Here is a 24,073-nt window from a genome sequence, read left to right on the forward strand (position 1 = left end):
CAGCTGCATACAGTGCAGCTCTTTTGCCTAAAAGCTGTTCTGGAAAGCCTGAAAATTACCTGCTTTAATCCGTTAACAGCACAATCTTCTACCTCCAACACCTCATTCTGTTTAGTAGCAAATGCCTGCCAAGGGAAGATCAAGCAGAACAGGACCTCCATTTTTAAAATTGAAGCCATTTCATTTACAGCCCAAAAAAGCTGTTCACTGGGATCTTGAGACCTTTCTGCTATTCGGTGTCTTCAATAGCATATCGAGTAGACATACAATTGGGCTCCAATTCCGCCGCCTATAGAACAAAAGCTAGAGGAAAAAGCTTAAGCTAATTGAAATCCACAAGTTAAAAGGCGCTGGCAAGCTCTTATTAAAAACTGAGTTGAGAGACATGTACAAGTAGAAAACTATGAGGTTTTTGCCACTTCAAGTAGGGGTGTGCAAATAAAAAGCCATACGATATTACATTTAGGCCACCAAGATGAAAAGATTTTATGAGTTTAGCAATGAGCCTTGAGCACCTTTGTCTAAACACTTCAAGCAAGTATAGCACAAGACCACTTGTTCGCTACTTGTCAAATCTCATCTGACAAAAAGAGAACCAATTAGGAAACCCGAGGACATGGAATGTCATCGTGGTCGATTGGTATTGCATGTGTAAAAAGAATGAGAAATCCATCGATCATCTATTCCTTCGTCGTGAGGACACAAGAGAGGTCCTAAAGATTTGGAAGTTTGGAGGTTAGCTCCTTCATGTTTGATTCTTAAAGCGTCTGACCATGTTAACTTTTAAAAGGCAGAAAAACAGATTAACAAAAATAAAATAAAAATGGTGATCAAAGCTTTTGGATCTAAAAGCTTTTGGTATATTACCATTGAACTGCTTAGCCTGCTGAATTGCAAAGTATTCGCTTGATAGTAATCTAAAAAGAACAACAACAAGTATACATTAGCACAAGCCGGGGAGGGAAAATTTTTCTTTCATCTCAGTCTGGAGCAAATTTTGGTCTGATACGATGTAAAAGCTTTCAAGGAACATAAAGATATAATCCTAACCATCACATTGCATGCAATAGCAACATCATGTGGAACCCCTAAAGAAGACCTAAGAAGCTGCCGATAATTAAACCAAACGAAAGAAAAAACCAACTTTATACATCAGCTGGAGAAAACATCAGACGGAACCCAAACATTCCACTATCTATAACCCCACCTTAAAAGCACAAGCATTTCATTTCAACAGTGAAATCTGGCAACGGGCAACAACATACATGAGAAAAACAAATGAAAATAAATATGCTTTTCTCAAAAAGCTGCAGCCCGAGTTAGCGAAGCTCCATAGATGGTGAACCGAAGGAAGGTAAGAGCCACCCCTTCTTCTGCGCGTGCTCGACATAAAAGCTGAATTTTTCCCTTGCATTTGGAATGTCAAGGGCCAGATCGTCGAGTCCATCCTTGATCCGGGTAAAGCCTTTTGTCATCTGGTTGATAGTAATCAGCCCTTCAGTAAAACATTCCTGCAGCAGATCCAGCATTCTGTCATTCTTCTTCTCCATAGCCATTACCAACGCCTTCTTCACCACCTCATGGTTAAAGAAAGGCATGCCAAGATCACGAATACATTGGCAGGCTTCGGCAACATCGCCCCCGCTTTCATACTCCTCTAAAAGCTTTAAGATCTTGTCCTTTGCATCCTCCACAGCCCAACCACTTCCTCCTCCCCAACACCTCAATATCCTCTCACCGGCATGACGGGCAGAAAGGAGTGCTCTGGCCATCCGCACGGTCTCACTCCCACTGGAATCCAGTGGCAACTTGCTGCTCATTTCTTCTAAATTATGTGGAACCAAGACATCATCAATCACAGCCCTAGCAAGAAAAAGGGCGATCTCATTTGAAGCATCCAGAATGTCCAGTGCTGTATCTTCAGCAGATTCTAGAAGCATAACAAAACCATTAGCTATATCTTCGCTTGAGAAAATCTCAATATGAAGAGAGGCCAGTAGAACAGACGCCATTTCTTTTTCTCTGTTCTTCCTATCCATGGCGAGGGAGATCAGCTTCTTTAAAAAAATTGGGTTATACTCAGGTGCCCCAAGATCTACAAGGCTCTGGATGAGTTCAGGAATGTCATCTGAGAGAAAATATTCATGAATTATAGTCACAGCCTCTTCCTTAAAACGCCTGACCTTTGCATCATCTGGTACCTCCCCATCTTCTGCTGGGGACTTCACGAATGAAGCATCAAGCCATCCTTCAGAGATCGCCTTTGGGACAAGCGACTGGAACAGAGATTTTGCTGATGGAATGTCAAGAGCAAGGTCATCGAGGCTCTCTGCAAGCCGAGTGAAACCCTTTACCATTTGACTAGAACTGATCAGGCCTTCCTCAGATGCTTCCTTTAATAGCTTCAATATTAGCGGTTCTGCCGTTCTAATCTCCATGGCAAGTACCAAAGCCCTCTTCACAACCTCATGATGGAAGAATGCAACTCCTAACTCCCTAATGAACCTACAGGCCTCGATAGTGTCTCCACTCTCCACATATTCCCTCAACAAGTCGGCAATCTTTTTCTTCACTTCCTCAACAGTGACATGAGTGCTACCACCCCACCTCTTCTCCACAAGTTCAGCATGGTGTGGGGCTGAGAGATAGCTCTTATCAGCAATTTGGATAACCTGAACTCCCTTAGAAGATTCAGGCAGTCCCTTCTTTGCCCGGGTGAGGAAAGCTGGAGGAACAATGTCATCGACCACAGCACGAGCTAGGAACAAGGCGAGGATTTCTACTGCATCCAGTATGTCCACTGCAAGGTCATCAGCAGATTCAAGAAGAATAAAAAATCCATCCTGTATCTGGTCAGGACTAATAACATCAGCATACAAAGCTGAGAGAAGAACAGAAGCCATCTCCTTCTCCTTATCATGTCTGTCCATAGCCAAGGAAACAAGCCTCTTAATAAAGTATGGATGATATTCACTTGAGCCTAGTTCTCTGAGGTCAGATGCTGCCAAATCCACATCTCCAGTGCTGAAGTATTCCTCTATTATGGAGACAACAGCTTTCTTGTATTCATCTAAAGGGTCTGAGACAGTTGATCCCACAAGCTGATATGGTTCCTGTTGAAAGCGAACATAAGAGGAGCAACATACACAATAACAAAAAAAATTACTGATGCTGAAAAACCTCATTCCAGTACAGGAGTAATATTATGCTACCACAAGTGGAAATCTTTATTAATTAGTTAAAAACCCTAATAAAGAAAAGAGGTATTGCTCAAGTACACATTGTGTATACATGAGAACACCTAATAAGAGAATGAAAAGACATAAGAAGTCCTGAAAACTAGAGATAGAGCAACCAAAATGAGAACAAAATCCACTAAGATTTAAAAAAAAAAAAAAAAAACCCCTCAATATCCACCAATGTCTTCTCCTTATATTCAACTCTCTCTCTCTCCAACTATACCTCGCCACTGTCGTAATTTGGGTCATTCCGATCAAGATGGGATTCACCATCAGTGTCGAGGAGTTTTCCCCATGTGCCCTTGCCACCAGCACCATCTGTAACATTAGTGGAAGAAAAGAGAAGCTAATTATTCTACAAGAAAAGATGCATTGAGAAATAACTAGCACCATCATATACCGATGGCAACATAAGTGAATAATATGATAACTAGCACCATCATATACCGATGGCAACATAAGTGAATAATATGATAACTAGCACCATCATATACCGATGGCAACAAGAAAAAAATATGAGTTAACTAGGCAAGCATTTTGGGTAGTTTTTCACGGGCTTTTTCGGTCATTAGGAGCTCTCTAGTATGGGCTAGGTGTTTTCTTGTATACATACAGTGTACTAGGCTACTCCTATTGATATATATATAATATTTTTACTTATAAAAAAAAGTAAATCTTTTTTTTTTTGTTGTGTTGGGGGGGGGGGGGGGGGGGGGGGTAGAAGAGATTCTTGCAACAAGACTTCATAAATAGTCTTCTTCTTTTACTTATCAAGAAGATAGGTAGCCTTTTTTCCGGTTGGGAGGGAGGGGGGCATAGTGATCCGATATCAGTAATAGAACTGCAGACACAATGAAAAGGGAAACAAGTATGAGGCGAACCCTAAACTCTGGTAATTATGTATCAGAGTCCAGAAAAGGAAACCCTATATAAGAAGGTAAATCGAGAACTGAGAGATGAAAATGATAACAGTTGAGATTATGACCCTTGCAATGGATTCAGTACACAGGAAGTACGAGTTATAAATGTTCTTCTCAGTAGGAGATGACATCTTAGCATATGAAAACAGTTATTCTTACAACCTAATTTGGAAACAACTAATGAAAAGAAAAACAGAACAAATACACTATTTAAGATATAAAACAGTTTTTACAGAATATTTAGAAGGAAAAAAAAAACACAGCCAAACAAGTCCCTTACATACAGGGAACAGATGAATGTAAAAACCATTAATCAATCTAAGGCACTACTCCGTACAGAGAAAGTATGCCAAGATGAATATTTAATAAAAGGAACGCTTTAAAACATAATCTTTCCGAAATACAAAAAACAGAACAAAGCTAAGTAAAACATCTAGACAGGCATTAACAAAATAAAGACAGCAACCTATCAAAAACAAAATAAAGATGGCAGTCGATACCAGGCCAAAAACTAGGTATTTGAAGAAATTCTCCTTAACAATGAGAACATTAATTAGTGATCAAATATATAAATAAGCAAGAAAACTACTGTCTCATTGAGGTAAGAGATACCGACCAATGAACCAGACATCATCAACGCAAAGATAAACCTATCCATGTATTCCACTATAATTGTCATGTTTTTAGGCGTGCATAATGTCATCAACCTTTGAATTTATCTTAATATACTGTTGAGCCATTTGGAACAGTTTTACTTGATTTGAAAATAAACGGTATAACTCGTTATCTCCTAGCTCAGTCAAGAAAATAGTCCACCAGCTATGCTAAAAATAACTTATCCCACAAATCAAGCCCATTTGCTCAAAGCTATATAAGATAAAATTATGAACAGCATCAAAGTGAATGCGTACTCACCCTTCTTCACCCGCACAAGCTTCCCCGAGTGCGACCGACGCACATGCCTCACAGCAATACCAGAAGTTTGGGCCTTGCCACCAGCAGGAGCTTTTACAATGTGTTCGGAAAGTAATGATGTGGGGGATTTTGGAGAAGATGACAAACTCTCAACATTTTTGCTCGCTATCTTCAACACTTCCCTCTGTTGATCCGTCAGAAATCCCTCGTTCGACGCCATCTACACTAAAAAATGCTATACACAAACTGAAGAAAGGGGAAAAAAGATATCTTCACAATCAGTGCTAGCAAAGTGAAGCATTAAGCAGAACCTAACTGTAGATGCAATACAAGCTTTGAGCGCAATAATAATGGGGGGAAAAACACGTCCTGAAATCCAAAGAGTCGTCTCACTCAAAAATAAAGCACAAGTTACTGTTTCCTCAAGTTCCAAACAACGAGTAAATCTAAGATTCGATACTTTATTCCATTCTGTTCTCAATTTTTTTTTTCTCAAAATCCAAAACAGAATATTACACCCTCAACAATAAAACACATACAGCAAGAAAGAACAAAAAGATAACCTGTCGATCTTCGCGAAGTAAGAAAATATTGAATCCAGAAACCGAATCCGATTCTTCTGTACTTGGCCCGGATCTCGAGCCAAGACAGGAGAAGCTACCGGATCTCCCCAATCACACTCAAGAAAAACGAAGCCGAAAGAAGGAGAAGAAGAAGATCCAGGACACTAGATCAAAGAGGTCCGGAAAGATTCTGCAGCGGGAAGATGCGTTTTTTGCTCAAGTCTCAATCTGTTAGAAAGAAACAGAACGAGCAAAAGAGAGAGATGGATGAGAATGAAGGAGAAAAGAAGGGATCGGGACGGTAGATCTATTTATATGGAGGCGACGGTTAAGAGTACACGTCACCAGTAGAGAGGGTATTATCGGTTAGGGTGTCCACGTGGCATTGTCGCTAAAGGATGTCGCGGTGGTTTACGGCCCCGTCTTTGGGCTCCACCCGGCTGCCTCACGGCCATCCCATTTAGGGTTTTCGGCTCAGAGATGAATTTACGGATCTGCCCCGATCTTTGTTTTATTGTTCAAGTAGTCATTAATATCTATCTGAGCTGGGTGAAGTAGTCATTACAATTTGGATGAATTTGGGACTCATTTGCGGGAGTCTTTTGTTTTTTTCTCAGGTAGGCCATGATAGCATTAATCAGAAAAATTGGATATTTCTTAAAAAATAAAATAAAATAAAATCTCTGTACAAATCGTAACCAGAAAGATCAAATATACAATGATTGCCCAGTAAAAATATATATAATGATTAAAAAAATAATCATTATATATCACCAAAAATAACTGTTTTTACAATAATAAAAAAAATAATTTAATTTTTTTAAATTGTTATTATTAAAAGAGAAATACTACAGTCATAAAAAGATCTCATAAAAATAAATTCATAAAATGTCATAACTTCATATGATACGTTAGATTTACATTACAATAAAAGTAATTTTATAATTTAACTTATTATAACAAGTCACGTCAATTTATAAATTTATTTTTATAGAATCTGACTAAACATTTCTCTTATTATAAGTATTATTGGTTTATGATGTCTAGAATATAAATCTACAGGGTTTTACTTTTACCTCCCTCCCTCTCTGTACATATTAAGGCCTGAACTGAGAAAATTAACCAGTTCATCGTTTGGACATTAGACACATCGACTAAAAGGATAATTGATAGAGATCTCTAGAAGTCTCAACAGAACTCCAAGGGGTCTAAAGTAGGAAAGAAATGGAGACATGACATAGATCCCACAATATTTATAGTTGTCCGAATGAATTACTTGGACAACATTAAATACTCAATGAATACTATAGAACTAACTCCATGTCTCTCTCCCTCTCTCCCTCTCTCTCTCTAGATCGTGCTCTTAGGGAATCCAATTCAAGGATGAGAACTACTCTGCGAAGGCTTTAATAATAAAAAGATGGCCTGACTAAGCTTCTCCTCTTTTGCAGCAACTGAGGCAGGGTCTTGACATGAAAGAAGTTCTGGAGGAGCCATTGGACGAAAATGTGAAAGATCGATCAACCATACACATGGCCAATGGGCTGATCTTACAAGCAGTACCACCGAGCTCCATAGATAGCCTCATCACTGTCCACCATGATCAGAGTTATGAGTTCTTACATGTCTTTTCTTGGTCTTCCAGAATTCATCTTTCTTTCTCTTCTTCTTAGCTTTCAACAAACCCATTTGGCTATTAATTATACCAAGTATAGCACTCTTGTCTTTCCTGTTCTTTGTTGCGGCTTTTACATCCAAAATTGCCCTAAGCTTCTGATAGGATCTGGCATCTGGAACTTGTCTACTCTTTACCATCTTTTTGTGATAAAAAAATGCCTTCCTGAAATCACGAACACGGACATAAGCATAGATCATGGTTGAATATGTGATAGAATCAGGTTTTAGATTCAGAGCTGCCATCTCATTCAACAGTTGCGGCAACTTTGAGTGTTGTCCTCCCCGTGCATATGCATTCATCAACATGTTATATGTCATAACGGTTGGCTGCAATCCTATCTTTCCAAATTCAGATACGACATCCCTTGCCTCAATGTAGTGACCTTGCTTGGCAAATCCATCAAGAAGAATGTTGAATGTCACTCGAGTCCCTTCAACTTTCTCACTGTTCATCAACTTCCATATTTTCATCAATGTCTGGGTGTCACCAGCACGCCTAAATGCATCCAGCAAAGCCGTATATGTTTCTATTGAGGGTTTTGTCCCTTCCCTTTGCATGTTTTCAAATGCAGTATAAGCTTTCTGATGCCAGCCACTGATCGAATAAGCATGGATAAGAGCTGTATAAGAATGTGAAGTAGGTTTTATGCCAACTTTCTTCATCCTCAAAAATGCATCTGCAGCCATGTCACTCATCTTCTTCTGCCTCCCATATGCACTAATGAGGCATGTATATGATTTGGCATTTGGCTTCAAGCCCGTATCCTGCATTTCAATCAGGAGTTTCTCGATGATCTCAGGCTGCATTCTTCTGCTGTATGCATTCATTAGAGTGTTATATGTGACAGATGTGGGTTTTAGCCCTTTCACTTTCATCTCAGCAAAAAGACCTTCAGCTTCTTCAATTTGATTGGATTTACCAAAAGCATCAATTAATGTGTTATACACTATGGTATTTGGGGAAATCCCTTTCCTCTCCATTTCAGCTTGGATGATAAGGGCTTGTTTCTTTAGGCCCTCATCACAGAATGATTTAACTAGAGCTCCTAAAACCTCTATACTCCATTTGACCCCTTTTCTGTTCAATCTCTCAAAGAACTCCCACGCATCTTTTGCACTACGGCCACTTTTTCTCATGATCGTTATCATAATAGAACCTGTCACATCATCCGGATGCACATTATTTGTTTCCATTGTCTCATACACCTTCCAAGCATCATCGTACCTGAGATAAGTAGGCACATTTCAATAATGAGCTCTGCAAAACTGCAACACAATTTGCAAACACTGTCTTCTATATGTTTTTATAAGTCTTCCTAATTTGAAATATAAAATAGATGTTAAACTCATGTAGAGCATCTGAATGAATGAGCCTTGTTGAAAAAACAGAAGAGGCAAATGCTAGATTCTCAACTCCAGATCACCATTGGCAACGTGCACGTTCCTCTATATAAGACCTTTTCTTTTTGAGTTGTTTTGATGTTAAGATGCTACCATAAGCAACTACATAATCATCTTGAATAAATCTTGATATCTAAATTATCCCAAAAGCAACACTGAAGAGGTGCCTTATTCTGCATGAAAATGAATGGCTTATTTATGCAACTCTTATTGTAACTAGTGTATCAATGCCACCTAGTATTCTTAATTACTAGATACAAACACATTCTTCCCCCTCCAACCCCCCCAAAAGAAAAGGAAAATGCAACCAAGTAACTGGAAGGGAAAATTGCTTGAGTGCCTTTTTCATCACCAACACCTAACCAGGAGTAGAAATGAGTCAACACTGCCAAATAACATGCATATTGAGTCTTATTATTGAAAAACTCAAATATATAAACTGGGAAAGGAAACTGATCCGTCTCTCCTGGAAAATAAAACAAGAAAGAAAAATTATGCATTTTTTGCAATCACTGAAGTAGTGTATCAAGGTTAGGATTGTACCATCTCCAAGCTTCTTTTCCCAAACACAAAATCCCTCCAATCAAATCAAGTAAAGAAGTTGGTCAAGCAGATCAAATACACACAACCTAAGACGAAAAGAACCATTTGAATTATTTTATCCCCTAACAAATGACATTTCAATACAAAAGGCACAAAAATATTCAGCATTTTAAACTAGTAAAAGAACTGTCATCACTAGTGTCAGAAAAAAGCCCCGATATTGTGTTGCATGCACAGCGGTACCAATGGAACCAAGCATGAACTAGTTGAAACTTGGTATTCTTACAAAATTACATCTTTGTCACCGATTCACCAAAAAGCGATATCAGGCGGAACTGTATAATGTCAGAAAAGATTAATCCTTTACTCCTTGTTGGTATGTAATTTGAGCCAAAATCGGAGGATATTACTTGCTGCACTGAAAACCTAGAAGTAATGTTTGACTTAACCCAAGTGAGTTTGTTGACTACAATATATTCTTGATAAGCAAACCAACTGATAAGTATACACCGGTGAATAACGTACCGCATTGACCAAAAATAATAACCGCAGGTAGTAAACTACAGCGGAGTACCAAGAATCCCATACCTTCGACTGCACAAAAGCCCTGAAATTGCTGCATTATAAACATGAACATCCCTGAATTCCTTCTTAGATGGTAAGTTCCTAAACAAGACCATCAGCTCATCGCCCATCCCAGCTCTCCCCATCAGCGGAAACAAAATGGAACATGCCCGAGGCGAAACAAGCGATGGTTCCTGCAAACTCATCCATTCATAGAAATACAAGCAGCCCCTTAGAAGACCTTCCTCACCCATTAGACCCAACACCTCCACACACTCTTTCTCACCAACCCTTTCTTCAAAACCCCCCAATACCTCTCCCATAGTCGTATTCTCCGGTAAGTCCCTCGCAATTTGAAAAATCTCACCCACAACGCCCTCGGGCAATACGCTCGAACCCGAGCTCGCAGAATCTATTTGTTCTTTTTCTTCAATGACAGTTTTTTCAGCATCGAATTCGATTTCGGGTTCCTCTACTGATTCGATTCCGACGGAAAGGTGCCAAGAAGATCGGCGATTCTTTTGGAGGGAAAGTTTACCTTCGGGCTGAGGGTCTTTAATTGAATCTGCAGTGCGAGACTTGAAGAACCTCATCATTGGGTCTTCTGGGTCCTCCTCCTCCTCCTCCTCCTCCTCTTCTTCTTCTTCTTCTACATCATCTGGTGATTCTACGTCATCTTCTTCTTGCTGTAATTTTTCATCTTGGAGAAAAGGGAGAAAAATGAGGTCTGAGGAGTGAGAGGTGGCGGAAGTGGGTGGAGTTGCAAACAGAGAGAAGCGCTTTGGGGTTTTGCAGAGCAGTGAAATGAAAGGTTTAGGAGAGTGGTGGTACGGATGGTGGGAGTGAATGAAAGGAAATGGATGAGTGGGGTGTTGGCGTGTGAAAGACATGGTTTTGGATAGGTTTCCAGCCACTTCAGTACCAAGCTTTCGCCATTACAAAAGAGTTCCTTGTTTCCTTCATTCTCCCGAGGATAATCATAAGCCCGTTCAGTATGGTTGGGTTTGTATGTTGAGTTGAGTTGAAATGATAAAATATTATTAGAATATTATTTTTTAATATTATTATTATTTTGAAATTTGAAAAAGTTGAATTGTTTATTATATTTTGTATTGAAATTTAAAAAAATTGTAATGATGAGTTGAAATGAATTGAAATGAGTTAAGTATCGAAACGAAGTCTAAACATGGAAATAAGCAGCTCGCATCTGGCCGATGCGAGACTACTATTGCGAGTGCGATAATTATTATATTTTTGGGAGTTTAGTTATCTATAAACAAATTTGCATATCAATCTACGTATTAATATTGCCTTTATATTATAAATTTAAATTAATATTATTTTTAATAAAATTTACTTTCTGATCAATTATATTAAATGATTATGTGTATTAGTACACGGAATCGCTTATAATTAGATTTTTCCTATTTTTAGAGGGATGTAATGGGTCCTATTCAATTTTGGACATTTTTATAATTTTTTTATAATAAATATCAGGTTGATTTATTATTGAAATTAAAATTTTTAGTCTTATTATTTCACTTTTATAGATAAAAAAGATCAAATAAAAATTTAGTAAGTGATTGACACATATATCTCATTTTATATTATATTAATTTTATGTTATAAAATTAAAATTTATATGCTATATAAAGTTCAAATATTATATTAAAAATTATAAACTTAATTTATGTTATATCATAATCTAATATTATATTAATTTTATGTTATAAGATTAATAGATATGAATAATAAGATTTTAAAATGTTATGTTATATTAATTAGTAATTTAACATATAATATAATATCAAAAGTATTATATATAAAATATAAAAAATTAAAAATAATATATATGTTCCGGTCAGGTTAGGTTTGAATTGATGTTCTAAAATCCAAAATCGGAACTGGGCAATATGTGTGTTTGTCATTTGATCGGGCGAATAATGATACCCACATAATATTATTCACAACATATTTCACAAAACATGTTATACAATAAGAGTATTTTTGTAAAATAATATTATTTTTATAATATATTTTATAAAAATACCCCTCCTTTTAAAATATTATTGTATAAAATGTTGTAAAAGTAACTTGTATTTATCATTTGATTTGGCATACTTAAATCCCTTTACCCTATTTAAATGAAAAATCATGGCATATATAATTAAAAATAATAAGATAAAAAAAAAATCTCATCATTATCTTGTTTTATGTGATTGTATTTAATAATCAAATTTTCTTATTTTTTATAGCATTTTGTTGGGTCTACTCGCGGCAAAATTTGTCTTGAATGAATGGTGCTTTATAGCCCGATGGTCGGATTTTGACGCACCAGAAAAATGAAATAAAACTTTTCACTGGTGCTGCTGCCTGATAAGTGAGGAGTATTTCGCATACAAACCAGAAATCATGAAGTGAGAATCTTGAATATGGATTGGACTATATAAAAGTCTCACACTTTGCATACCACTTAAAAATATGTAATTTTATTTTTTTATTCACATATTTCATATTTCAAGAATAAAATAATAAAATCATATATTTTTAAATGGTGTGCAGGAGTGTGAGGCTTATGTTTATAATTTTTTCTTTAACTCGAATATTGAAACTCAACTAAGCAGCCCATACCTTCAGATGCCAAGGGAACATGGATGGACAAAAGTCACAAAACAAACGACGCACTCATTAGAATGACTCATTTGTCGAAACTCTGTACAACTTTGACACCCAAAGCTACCACTTCAACCAAAACCATATCAATAATAGAAATAAGCAACTCCCGGCTGCTTTCTTTCTCAGTATCTGTAGTGGGGGGGCTTGTAAGGACCTTCAACAGGGACACTATTGTATGCAGCTTGAGCAGGGGTAAGCTTGGTAAGCTTAGCCCCAAGTTTTCCAAGATGAAGGGCTGCGACCTTCTCATCCAAATGCTTGGGCAGCACATATACCTTCTTCTCATACTTTCCAGTTCCCCTCTCGTTCCACAGTTCAAGCTGAGCAATCACCTGGTTTGTGAAAGAGCAGGACATAACAAAGCTGGGATGCCCAGTTGCACAACCCAAATTCATGAGCCGCCCTTCAGCAAGAACAATGATACCATGATTGGTTTCCGGGAAGAGCCAGCGATCAGTCTGTGGCTTGATTGTGATGCACTTTATACCAGGGTAAGTTTCCAGACCATGCATATCAATCTCATTGTCAAAATGGCCAATGTTGCATACAATTGCATTGTTCTTCATCTTCTTCATGTGGTGAACCATGATGATGTCCTTGTTCCCTGTGGTGGTCACAAAAATGTCAGCTTCTGAGACAACATCTTCAAGGGTTAGGACTGGAATGCCTTCCATAAGGGCTTGAAGAGCACAAATTGGATCAATTTCAGTCACAATCACACGAGCACCAGCCTGCTTGAGAGCAGCAGCACAACCCTTGCCAACATCTCCATACCCACAAACAACAGCAATCTTGCCAGCAATCATGACATCAGTAGCCCTCATGAGACCATCAGGGAGTGAATGGCGACAACCATACAAGTTATCGAACTGCATTAACATCATAAGAGATTATTATAAACTGATAAAAGGTGATAAGAAGCATCTTTCCAAAACTCAAACATAACTATTTTGTCGTCCATCTCCAATTATATTAGGTTAACCTTCAAGGCTTCAAGTTCAGGGCACCATAAAATATTTTCCAGAAAAAATTCTGTTTCGTGCAATTGAAAACTATCAGTCAAAGAAAGGAATAGCTTTTCATATTCAAGAGTCAACTATACTAAAAGAGGTAGAAAACAGCTTCACGCTTAGCTGAAGCATAAGCCAACTTTCCAGACCTCTGCATTTCTTAATGTGTAAGTCCGACACTTATTCCATTTGGTGCGACAGCCACAGGACCTGTCGTCCCAATTAACTATTTGTAACATATTCAGAATGGATCCTCTGTATTTTTTGATTAAAGAGAGCATTAGAGAAGAATCAGTGCCTAACGGTTCGGATTCCATCTGAAACCAGGCCTTCTAGAAATAATAATTCAGTATTATTATAAACATGGGATCATAAAAAAACATGAGAGGTAATCCTGTCATACCATATGCGCTTTCACTAGAAATCTCAATGAACACGTCCAACTTTCTTTAGATCACACTTTAAATATGCCACGTGAAAGTATTTCTCACCACGTTCATTACACGATAACTTAATCGATTGCAGGAAGGAAGCACTACGGTAATAAATTCCAGTGACCATCAATTTCTGAATCCGTGGATAACATGGGGTCATGAGTAGAATGGCAGAGTCAAACCCAGAGGAGCAACTGCATAAACTGAAACTCTACGATATTGTCTTCTCCTTCGTGTTATATCATTAGAAGCAGAAACAGTTATTGGCATGTCCAAGTACTCTTAGCTAATAACATTTTGAATACGTCAACTCGGATTTCAAGACGCAGAAATAACAAGATTCGTATCAAATATCCATTCGCGCTCAATAATGCAGAAAGAAATTTATAACTCTCACCATCATCACTACCAAAACAGACCCAAACGCATACATACCTTGCTCTTGAAAACAGAATCATTGACATTAACGGCAGGGAACAACAAGGTCCCGTTGGCTTGCATCTGGTACAGCCTCTTAACCCCAGTGGTGGTCTCCTCCGAGACTCCGACCAACCTCTCCTTCATCATCCTATACCTCTTGGGGTCCGCCAACAATCCTTCCCTGAGTATCCCCAACACAATCCGAAACTCGGCATTTTCGCCCGCCGACGTTGGGTCCGGCAGCCTCCCACTCCTCTCATACTCCTCCTCGGCATTCAGGCCCTCGTGGATCAAAAGAGTCGCGTCCCCACCGTCGTCGACGATAAGGTCGGGGCCACCGCCGGGGCCCCAGTCGAGGGCCTTCTCAGTGCACCACCAGTACTCCTCGAGGGTCTCGCCCTTCCAAGCGAAAACGGGGGCAGAGTCGCGGGCGATGGCGGCAGCAGCATGGTCCTGCGTGGAGAAGATGTTGCAGGAGCACCAACGGACCTCGGCGCCGAGGGCTGTGAGGGTCTCGATGAGGACGGCGGTCTGGATGGTCATGTGCAGGGACCCTGTGATGCGGGCACCTGAGAGGGGTTGGGACGGGCCGAACTCGGAGCGGCAGGACACGAGCCCCGGCATCTCCACCTCGGCAAGGTCAATCTCCAGGCGACCGACGTCTGCCTGAGACATGTCCCTCACCTTGTATTCGCGGCCGGAAGAGGTTTTGGATACTGCGAAGACCATTTTGGTGGAAAGGGAGGCCTAGAAGAGTGGAGATCAGTTACAGACTGGAAGAGTACAGCATGGACAATGCAAGTTTTTGATCGGTTTCAGTCATAGACAGAAGACACAAAGTCAAACTATAGTCAGAGATTTCGTGTCTTTTTCCGGAGGTCCAAGTTCCAAGTCCGAGTCGGCTGTTCCTTGCACGTGGTGATACGTTTGTGTCGGTTACATTAACGATTTTACCTTTATTCCTAATTTTAAACTGACGTGAATTAACATGCTAAGAGCACTTCTAATAGATTTTTTATCTTATTTTTTAAAATATATTATTAAAATTTATTTTTTTTATTTTATATATTGACTTTTATAATATATTATTTATTAGTTTATTTTTTTATTTTTTATATCATTTAAATATTCTTTTTTATTCTTTTTAAATATTTCATTTCTATCAATAAATTTACAATATACATATATTTTTTTTATATTTACAATTTATTTTTATATACAATGTAAAATAATTCAGTCTTATACACGTAAAACAAAAATATATAAGTTAAATAAAAATTAAAAATCAAATCAAATATAAAAAAATTGGTTTAAAAATAATTCCAAGATATTTTTTAGAAGAAAATTAAATATATGTGTTTGAAATGATGAATAATAAAGAGAATTTACTTATATGATAAAAATCAAAATAAATAAAAATGAGAGAGTAAATGAAATATCAACAATAAAAAAACTTTTACAGGATGAACAGTACCCACTATATGTAACGGGATACTGTAGCTAAATGTATTTTACAGTTCATTTTACATAATCGGATGGAGTTACTTTTTAGAACAATTATTCAAATTATTTATATTTTTTGTATAATACAAAAGCCATTGGGAGTGCTCTAACTACGTAAGTTTATTATTAGGCTGCATTTGAATGTTGAACTGAATTAATTTAAATTAAATTGAAATGATAAAATATTATTAAAATATTATTTTTTAATATTTTCATTATTTTAAAATTTGAGAAAGTTGAATTGTTTATTATATTTTGTGTTAGAACTTGAAAAAATTATAATTATGAATTGAAATAGATTTAGGAACCAAACGAAATCTAGTTAATTTTATCTTTAAATTTTTTTAAAATTATAATAATATTTTTATTAAAATGATACTTTTTTCTATTTAATGAAGAACTTACACATGCAATCTCCATTTAGAAACTACAAATAAAATTTCTCTTATTTTTATATAATCTTTATGTCTCTAACAATTCTCTTAATTTATACCTTCTCCTATAAATAAGAAAATAATAATAATTTAGAAATCTTAATTAGTTTTACTTTTTTTTTTTTTCTAAATTATCATCCCCAAATCACATTATGATTTAACAAAAAATTTTAAAATAATTTTCAAGTATCAAAACATTTAAATGCAAACCATTTAAAATGATTCGTTTAACAGATGCAATTACGATTGATTATGATAAAATTTAAAATAAAAATGCTTACTTTTTCTTTTAAATAATCCTTACAGTTGCTTCTTCTTTCTGTGTAACATGAATAAAAAAAAATATGTTTTTATGGAATCAAAAAGTTGAATAACAACTTTGGTAATTTAAATTCACACTACAAGAAATATAGTCGTAATTATCCCTTGAGGTCATGCAAGAATTGATAACTTTTCAAGTCACTTTATAGATTCATGGTTGTTGGGATCAGAGAGAGCAAAATAACTAAAGATGGTGGCACACTCTCATTTCTTTCAGTGTCAACATGGTAAGGTGGTGGTGGTGGTGGTGGTGGTGTTGGGGGCCCCAACACCATCAAAACCTACTTACCTTTGTTGGGTTTTTCTTTCTTTACATTATAGGGTGCAATTCCATCTCCTGTTATTTTTTTATAAACATATTTTGCTTGCTGCTCCAGAAGTGAGGCATTTACAATATATAGAAGAAGATTTTGCAGCATACACTTGAAAAAAATGGGCAATATATTCATGTCCAAGAAGCTCCAATGCAGCCATCAAAGACTACTGCGATCATCTGGTCCTATATATAGCAGAACTACTTAGCGGAGGCACGGGGAAGAACCCACCCGACCAAGTTGGACCCTTCTCGTGGATGCCTTGGATGCAACTCCTGCAACATCAACACATTTAAGCTGACATGGACTATAAGATACACTAGTATTGCTCTACTCGATTTTTTTTCCTTCAAAATTTTCTTTTAGTCCAAGTCATTCCCTGTTTTGCTATACCTTCTTTTGAAGAAATGTCGGTGTTCTCCAACATAGCACATCCGCATTCTCCCTCAGTCTGCCACACAGACAATAACATCTTCAATCAAAATACATGTAAAGAACATGTGACAAGAAAAAGAGAATTGATCAGTAAAAACCCTGGCTCTATGAGACTATGATACAAACAAGACCCTATAATACACTCAGCTTCACTATGTTGTCAACTCTTCAAGATACTCTCCGAAAAGGTTTAGTTTGATGAGTTTTTACCACAGGCCAGGCCCATTTCAATGCCGTGGATCTCTCTTGCATGTATAAACAAATTACTCTGTAAATTCAATCCACGTGCATCTTTTCACTCAGTTTAGTGGGCATGGATCACCAATTTTCAGTGTTCTCTGATAGAACAATGGCACTTGGAATTCTGCATTGTTTATAATCATATACTAGTAAATTTGTAGGTCATAAGAAGCAATGGTACTGACAGAAAAAAGAGGCAGCAAAACCGTTTACCCATTGTCATCTCTAGAGCTGCTAGCATGGTTGTTAGAGCTGTTGCAGAAAACATAAGGACCCTGGGCAGATATATAAGTTTCAAAAGATGAGGTCTGAGGGATAGAAAATGCTAGCTTGTTTCCTTTCTCGATACCAGGAAGAATTGTCTGAGAATCGTCTGAGGAACACAATTTCTTTTGAAACCTTAGTTTTCTTGGGAAACAGTTTGGCTGATCCCCTGGTTTGTGAATAGATAAATCCTGACTTCCACGGTTGCTTCCCTCTTCAGTTGAAGACTTGACTCCTAACATAGGCATCTTTGGCATATCATTCTCCAATGACCTGTGGGTTAAGGCCGTCCCAGTGCTCAGCACATTTCCATCATTATTTCTCAAGGTGCTCATGACCTCCACTCTATCATGGTATTTATGTTGCTTTTGAGAATCCCCACTCGAGGTAGAATTTAAATTGGGTCTATCTCTTATCATAGCTTTTTGGGATGTGTGTTCAGAAAGGTCTGAATCACTTCCACGCTCGGTGGATGAATGTGACTTCTGCTGCATTCTACGAGAACAATTAAACAAATTGAAAGATGGCTTCCTCACCTTTCTGTGCTTTGGATAAGAAACACAATGTGCAATGTTGATCCTAATTTCTACATTACAACCAAGAATAGACTGAAGTGAACTTGCAATCTGTTTCCATGACTTTTCGGCCTTAGATGCATAGTCAGGATGCTGGAATTGCAATTCAGCTACTGCAAGACCTGAAATTGCATGATCACTCAGCCATTACTCAAAAGACAAAGCAAAACGCATATCAAGTATCCAGAAGCATAAGACTAATGACAAAGATGGAGCATTTTTTTATTGGTACAAAGAAGTGAACAATTTGCATCTACATGTAATAGCTCAGCCTGCAAGAAAGATCTATTTCCATGTAAAAGCGGTGAGATGACAAACCAAGAACTGCTTGGAAACATCCATTTAGTTGAACCCAATTATCACAGACAAGTCATCACAATGTTAATACTCCAGACGGATACACCTCATCATGATGACAAATGATTGGTAGATCTTGGACAGAACACTCGAGGTTTCATGACTACACCTGTGCATCTTAAACATATCACCACATCCTCCATCCCATTTTACTGGAGAGATGCCATTTGAGCTAGAGCTCGCTGGCATTGTGTTACTTGGAAGTCGGTTACTTTGCTCAACATTCTTTCTCATATAGATAAATCGTAAGAACAGCCACTAGCAAGGAAATTCTTGCTTCCTTCTCCTTAATTTTTACAGCCCTTCTTGTGAGTAATATTTTAATATTTCGCAGCTAAGCCACCATTGACAACTTAAACACCAACTATTCGTTCTTAATTATGCTAACTAATGCTCCGTATGGATATAAGACAGACTCATATAACAGACTGCTTTACCTTGATTAAAACGAAGAGAAGACAGCTTCCCACGATTCTTTAGAATGTTCTTGAGCGAATTGGATTGGCAAAAGTCTGTAGTTTTCTTCCAAATGGATTCCAATGTTCCTTCACAATCCTCCTGTATTCCCAATTTATGCAGTTTATAGCCCTCAAACGAACATGTTTCAAGATTTTTTGAGCCTTCCCCTGCGGCAGACAGACTGCAAAAACCACCATCTGCATCCGAACAAGAAGAAACTCGGAGATTAAATTTTCTTTTTAAAATTAAAAAATTTATTGATAAAGTAGGCATAGCCCAAGTATATAGGAGGTGGAGATCAAAATTTCACCCACTTCTCCACCTGTCCCCCTCATCCCTACAGAGGAACTGAAGTGAGAAAAAACAATTTATTAAAGAGTAAACCATGATGATCTTCACCTTGGTGCGGTGTATCTTTTAAACAAAACTTTGAGTCATTGGCATTCACAGAAGAAGACTCCACAGAGCTTAACTGTAGAAGAGCTACAGTGAGCCATGTTGTTTGATTCTTAGACATCCTAAATTGCTTCTCTGTTTCAGAAAGTATCTTTAATGCATGACTCAGTTTCTGCGTGTCCACTTCAGCTGTGACTCAAAATTACAACAACTCGGTGAGCAAGGTTATAAGCAAATGGTAATAGGTAAAACACAAGAGAGGATGGTCGTAAAGATGATACATCCACTATGAGTTATAGAGAAAAAAATCTAACACCTTCAATCAGCATGCACACACACGCGCGCGTGTACTAGCAGCATAAAAGAAAATTGTCACTGGTGATTCAGTCACCCGCAAGGAACACCATGATGCATTGCCATAAAAAATAAGTCACTGACATAAAAAATGTGACATATATAAAGCCCTCACAAGCAGTTTCCCCTGACAGTTTGAAATTTCGCTACATGTTGGAGCAATAAATGAAACAAGACAACGGAGACATTTTCTTCTACAAGAAGAGGGTGACTAAGTCAATATTTGAAGGTCAAGTTTAACTCATTAGTATACTGTGTGCAATAGAATAGACATAGGGCTAGCTCTTGGATTTGTTAACATAGTTTAACCATACATCAGAACTCAAATAATTCTCTTTGGCACTTGTCAAATATAGGACGAGAATGTCAGCCTTGATGCAACTTAGAAAACAACATTATCTCTGACAAGAATTGCCAGCAAAGATGTAAAAAGTACATCAGCAGGGCCTATCTTTAATATCCTTAGCAGGAAATGCCCAATACACGCAACGCCCAACTAAATTTAGTGAGCCCTCAATGCCTGGACCCAGGTCACATGACCAGGTCAGGGTCGGTATGATGACTTACTCTATGATTTTTAATCGGTCACTACCATGATTTGACAATATGACAAATCAACTAAAGTATTGACAAAACAGCATAGTGACCGATTAAAAATCATAGAGTGAATCATCATACTGACCCTGAGTTATCATGCCATGAAAAACAAACGTTTTCATAGCATCTTACTTCTAGTGCATATATTTTGATACACTCCATCTGCCAGATAGCCAAGCATGTTTCATGCAGCAACTTGTAAAGTATGATAACGATACTTACAGGTATGCATAATAGAGAACTTTCTTCTGACTTCAGAGCTACCTTCATGACATTTACCCGCAAGAATGTCCATAATGAGATTCGCTAGCTGTGATATAAGTTGCATAGGATCAATCCTTGATCTCATGAGTTCCCTGGCCTTTATTACAGTGTTTGAAGTGTCAGATGACAAAGCCAAATCCAGCAAATCCAGCAAATCATCATCAGAAACAATCCCAATCTGCAAAACAACAGAGGGAAATTCTATTACAATGTTGAATGAGAGGATGCACTCTATAATTCTATCTGAGAAACAATAGCCTACGACTCACAAGCTCATGGGCCAAGGTCATTGTGATCTTTTTACCGAGCAAACTTAGCTGATCAAGCATCATCTCCGCATCCCTAAGCGAACCATTGGATTTAGAGGCAACAAATTCTAAAGCAGCCTGATCAAAGTCAAGTCCCTCTTGGGTGCAAATTTTCTCCAATCTGTTTGCAATGTCCACTTCTCTTATCGTTGGAAAGTGATATCTTTGTGACCGTGAGACTGCACTTCGGGGCACCTTATCCAGGTCAGGAGTGATCATTACAAAGACAACGTGTCGAGAAAGGCTATCTAGGCTATTCAAAACAGTTGCCCATGTTTCCCCCCGCAACAATTGGCATTCATCAACAATGAAAACCTTGAACTGCGAGGAAACCGGAGGAATGCGTGCATTCTTAATAAGGGATCTAACTCTCTCCATCCGATTAATTCTCACAGAATCCACTTCCTTAACATCCCTGCACCTTCCAGAAAAGAACAAAACACATTCTCGGCACAAACCACATGGCCTATGCCCCTCAATTGAAACGCAATTCAGTGCTGCTGCAAATATCCTTGAAGCAGAGGTCTTGCCTGTACCACGGGGACCATGGAAGAGATATAATGACGCAATCCTTCCTTTACAGATGGCACCCAACAGAGACTTTGCCACTAAATTTTGTCCGACCAATTCACTAAAAGATTTTGGCCTGAATTTCTGACTCAAACACCTAGGAGTTTCTGAGTATGGAGTAATTTCATTACTAATATGTTTCAAGCTCCTATGCTTATAAAATGTGGGGCCATCTACTTCCCCAGATACCAAGGGACGTTCTTCTGTATCAGAAGGAAGATATGACTCTCCAAATTTAGAAGTCCTTGACCAGCAGCAGCTTATACCACACCCATGGTGACTGTGACCTACATCCTCCTCTTCCTCATTTGCCGAAAATGGTGCACCATGGCCTGAAACAGCATTATTTATTGATGCACATGGACTTCCTACATAGCTCGGAACATCACCCAGTGCCCCAGATGATTTCACATGATTTTTGTATCGCAATTTTCTTGTAGACACAATTTGATCTATTTGCTCAGCTCGTGTTGGTCCCATGGTCAGCTCATTACATGAATCAACATCCTCCAAATGATTATTGGAGGGTGTGATGCATGTCAATTCAAATCCAACACCCCCAAGATTTTCACAATAGCTATCACTCAATGGTTTTCTTTCATAAGCCTCTCCCTGAGTTGATGCACAATAGTCCAACCCTTCAACCTGTTTGGTCCTACCAGGATGGCTTTTCTTTCCTACCAAATCCAAGTCCTTACATGAGCTCAACTTGTGTTTTTCCACACCACAATTTAGGTCAAAATCATCAACATAATCCTCTCTAAGTCCATATAAACCTAAATTCTTTGATCTCCAAGCATCACCATTGGAGCCACCTTCTTGGAAATCATTCTTGAACCGCAAAGAAATCCCATTACTCGAATCAGTTTCCCAGTTCACAGTGTCAACCAAAGCAGATAATTTGCCCATAGAATTAGTAGATGGATCCCTCAGTGACCTCACTCTCCTCAGTGCTACAAGAGTCCTTGAGATAGGAATGTCCACAGAATGCCGCCGCCCATCCGTCATCTACAAAACAAATCAAATGCTCCAATCAAAATAAAGTTCTACGCACACTGCAAATTGCACACTCAACATACCTACAAAGAAGCAGAAGCTAGAGAAACATATTAACGAAATAATCAAATGGGACACCCAGCAAACCACTCAATCATTCCAAATAGGTGCAGCGTCTTACCAGCTCTATATTTCCAGCAATAAGGAACCACTAACACAGAGAAACCTAAATAGTTCAACAAATGGTGCGGGATACCACATTAATGGTTCAAATCAATATGTTCCTTTTAAAAAACGACAATGATTAAAAAAAGAAAAGAAAAGAAAAAGAAAGGGCACAGAAACCCAGCAAATTAGGAAACAAACAAGCAATGCAGCACACTTTTCATGAAACAAAAACATTATAAAAAATTTCAAAAAAATACACGCTTCCTCTTACCTCTGGATACCAAAAAACAGAAGGCCACTATACAGAGAAGAAATATTCCCACTCCATTGCCATAACAGAGTTCCAAAACATATATAAGTACAGCTTGTAGAGAGACAGAGAAAGGGTAAGAAAGAATCTAGGATTCACATATTCCGCTATAAAAATATGCAAGTAAAAACACACAATACGACAAGACAGAGTCATTAGAGAAAACACGGACCGAGCGCTTCGAGAATGAGGGAATCTGCACCAGTAGCGTAGAAGGCGGGATACAAAAACCCTAACCCTAAAACAGTGGTGTTGGTGGTTGAATTTCTGGATCCTAGACTGGGAGTGGTAGAGAGCGGTAACGGAGGGCCAAGTGGAAAAGTAGCAAATGTCATTAATGCTAGGGGGTGTAATGCACGCCATTGCTCGTGAGCCAGGCCGACGTGTACACAGTTAGAGAGAGAGAGTTTCAGTTTGGTTCAGATATTCTTTGTTCCATAGCTGCAGAGTCGTTGCAGAGGGGTCTGGTGCAGTCTCGGCCAGAGAGCCAGGCGGAGGGTTTTTTAGTAATTTCAAGTGTGGCGGTTTCCGTTATGTTTTGATTGTACGGGGAAAAGCCCCGCGTCTAGTTCGGCAGGTGAGCTGCTCCCACGCTCACAGTTGGCGCGTGTTGAACATTCGGATGATGTAATGTGCCAGCTAGGCTCGGTTTCTGGGGCTCTCCGTTTGTTTACCGAGAAAACGGAGGAAACGCTGCCACTGGCATTGTTTATGGAAATATTTAAATATTCTTTGATGGTCCCAGAAATAAAATTATTATTGTTTGACCAAAAACTGCTTCATGCGTTTCAATCAAAGATGCTAATAATTTACATCGCTTTTGGCACAAAACTAAAGGCATTTTGA

At 38.2% G+C, this 24,073-nt stretch overlaps 4 protein-coding genes across 9 annotated transcripts; all 4 read right to left on the reverse strand.

The window, feature by feature from the left end:
- Positions 1 to 986: 986 nt before the first annotated feature.
- On the reverse strand, positions 987 to 5,945 carry LOC121234263 (MA3 DOMAIN-CONTAINING TRANSLATION REGULATORY FACTOR 1-like). 3 transcript variants are annotated; one of them, XM_041130134.1, is made up of 4 exons: positions 5,638 to 5,945; positions 5,075 to 5,294; positions 3,463 to 3,557; positions 987 to 3,113 (listed from the first exon to the last, which is right to left on the reverse strand). In XM_041130134.1, the coding sequence occupies exons 2-4, from the start codon at positions 5,292 to 5,294 to the stop codon at positions 1,320 to 1,322; spliced, it is 2,109 nt and encodes a 702-aa protein (XP_040986068.1). In that variant the 5' UTR covers positions 5,638 to 5,945; the 3' UTR covers positions 987 to 1,319. The 3 variants fall into 3 exon arrangements, with proteins under 3 accessions (XP_040986068.1, XP_040986067.1, XP_040986066.1); XM_041130133.1 differs by having other exon boundaries at positions 5,075 to 5,443; positions 5,638 to 5,925; XM_041130132.1 differs by having other exon boundaries at positions 5,075 to 5,320; positions 5,638 to 5,924.
- A 1,017-nt stretch (positions 5,946 to 6,962) lies between these two features.
- Positions 6,963 to 11,080, reverse strand: LOC121234562 (pentatricopeptide repeat-containing protein At5g50280, chloroplastic). The gene is made up of 3 exons (XM_041130530.1): positions 11,003 to 11,080; positions 9,847 to 10,814; positions 6,963 to 8,539 (listed from the first exon to the last, which is right to left on the reverse strand). Exons 2-3 carry the CDS (start codon positions 10,710 to 10,712, stop codon positions 7,225 to 7,227), a joined length of 2,181 nt encoding a protein of 726 aa, XP_040986464.1. The 5' UTR covers positions 10,713 to 10,814; positions 11,003 to 11,080; the 3' UTR covers positions 6,963 to 7,224.
- Positions 11,081 to 12,439: 1,359 nt separating this feature from the next.
- On the reverse strand, positions 12,440 to 15,241 carry LOC121235329 (adenosylhomocysteinase-like). Its single transcript, XM_041131678.1, has 2 exons — positions 14,378 to 15,241; positions 12,440 to 13,367 (listed from the first exon to the last, which is right to left on the reverse strand). The coding sequence occupies exons 1-2, from the start codon at positions 15,089 to 15,091 to the stop codon at positions 12,621 to 12,623; spliced, it is 1,461 nt and encodes a 486-aa protein (XP_040987612.1). The 5' UTR covers positions 15,092 to 15,241; the 3' UTR covers positions 12,440 to 12,620.
- A 1,590-nt stretch (positions 15,242 to 16,831) lies between these two features.
- Positions 16,832 to 23,759, reverse strand: LOC121235324 (protein STICHEL-like 2). Of its 4 annotated transcripts, XR_005934566.1 has the most exons (10): positions 23,400 to 23,757; positions 23,189 to 23,244; positions 21,145 to 22,761; positions 20,834 to 21,053; positions 19,664 to 19,849; positions 19,243 to 19,461; positions 17,823 to 18,570; positions 17,580 to 17,733; positions 17,328 to 17,385; positions 17,049 to 17,209 (listed from the first exon to the last, which is right to left on the reverse strand). XR_005934566.1 is itself a non-coding variant. In XM_041131662.1 (9 exons), exons 3-9 carry the CDS (start codon positions 22,759 to 22,761, stop codon positions 17,135 to 17,137), a joined length of 3,123 nt encoding a protein of 1,040 aa, XP_040987596.1. In that variant the 5' UTR covers positions 23,189 to 23,244; positions 23,400 to 23,757; the 3' UTR covers positions 16,832 to 17,134. The 4 variants fall into 4 exon arrangements, 2 of the variants coding, with proteins under 2 accessions (XP_040987596.1, XP_040987597.1); XM_041131662.1 differs by lacking the exon at positions 17,580 to 17,733 and having other exon boundaries at positions 16,832 to 17,209; XR_005934567.1 differs by lacking the exon at positions 17,580 to 17,733 and having other exon boundaries at positions 17,795 to 18,570; positions 23,400 to 23,759.
- Positions 23,760 to 24,073: the final 314 nt, after the last annotated feature.

This window comes from Juglans microcarpa x Juglans regia, chromosome 6D (assembly GCF_004785595.1).
Source record: "Juglans microcarpa x Juglans regia isolate MS1-56 chromosome 6D, Jm3101_v1.0, whole genome shotgun sequence".
Classification (NCBI taxonomy): Eukaryota; Viridiplantae; Streptophyta; class Magnoliopsida; order Fagales; family Juglandaceae; genus Juglans; species Juglans microcarpa x Juglans regia.

What these genes read in the sequence shown, in the direction of transcription:
- LOC121235324 (XM_041131663.1), bottom strand. Translation starts at nt 22,761, where the DNA reads ATGACGGATGGGCGGCGGCATTCTGTGGACATTCCTATCTCAAGGACT. An exon ending in TGACCTTGGCCCATGAGCTT is followed by an intron (nt 21,054 to 21,144) that starts GTGAGTCGTAGG and finishes GTTGTTTTGCAG; the next exon opens with ATTGGGATTGTTTCTGATGA. An exon ending in AAAAGATACACCGCACCAAG is followed by an intron (nt 19,462 to 19,663) that starts GTGAAGATCATC and finishes GTTCGGATGCAG; the next exon opens with ATGGTGGTTTTTGCAGTCTG.
- LOC121234263 (XM_041130134.1), bottom strand. Translation starts at nt 5,294, where the DNA reads ATGGCGTCGAACGAGGGATTTCTGACGGATCAACAGAGGGAAGTGTTG. An exon ending in GCTTGTGCGGGTGAAGAAGG is followed by an intron (nt 3,558 to 5,074) that starts GTGAGTACGCAT and finishes CTAATGTTACAG; the next exon opens with ATGGTGCTGGTGGCAAGGGC. An exon ending in CAAATTACGACAGTGGCGAG is followed by an intron (nt 3,114 to 3,462) that starts GTATAGTTGGAG and finishes CGCTTTCAACAG; the next exon opens with GAACCATATCAGCTTGTGGG.
- LOC121234562 (XM_041130530.1), bottom strand. Translation starts at nt 10,712, where the DNA reads ATGTCTTTCACACGCCAACACCCCACTCATCCATTTCCTTTCATTCAC. An exon ending in GGGCTTTTGTGCAGTCGAAG is followed by an intron (nt 8,540 to 9,846) that starts GTATGGGATTCT and finishes TACTTATCTCAG; the next exon opens with GTACGATGATGCTTGGAAGG.
- LOC121235329 (XM_041131678.1), bottom strand. Translation starts at nt 15,091, where the DNA reads ATGGTCTTCGCAGTATCCAAAACCTCTTCCGGCCGCGAATACAAGGTG. An exon ending in ATTCTGTTTTCAAGAGCAAG is followed by an intron (nt 13,368 to 14,377) that starts GTATGTATGCGT and finishes ATGTTAATGCAG; the next exon opens with TTCGATAACTTGTATGGTTG.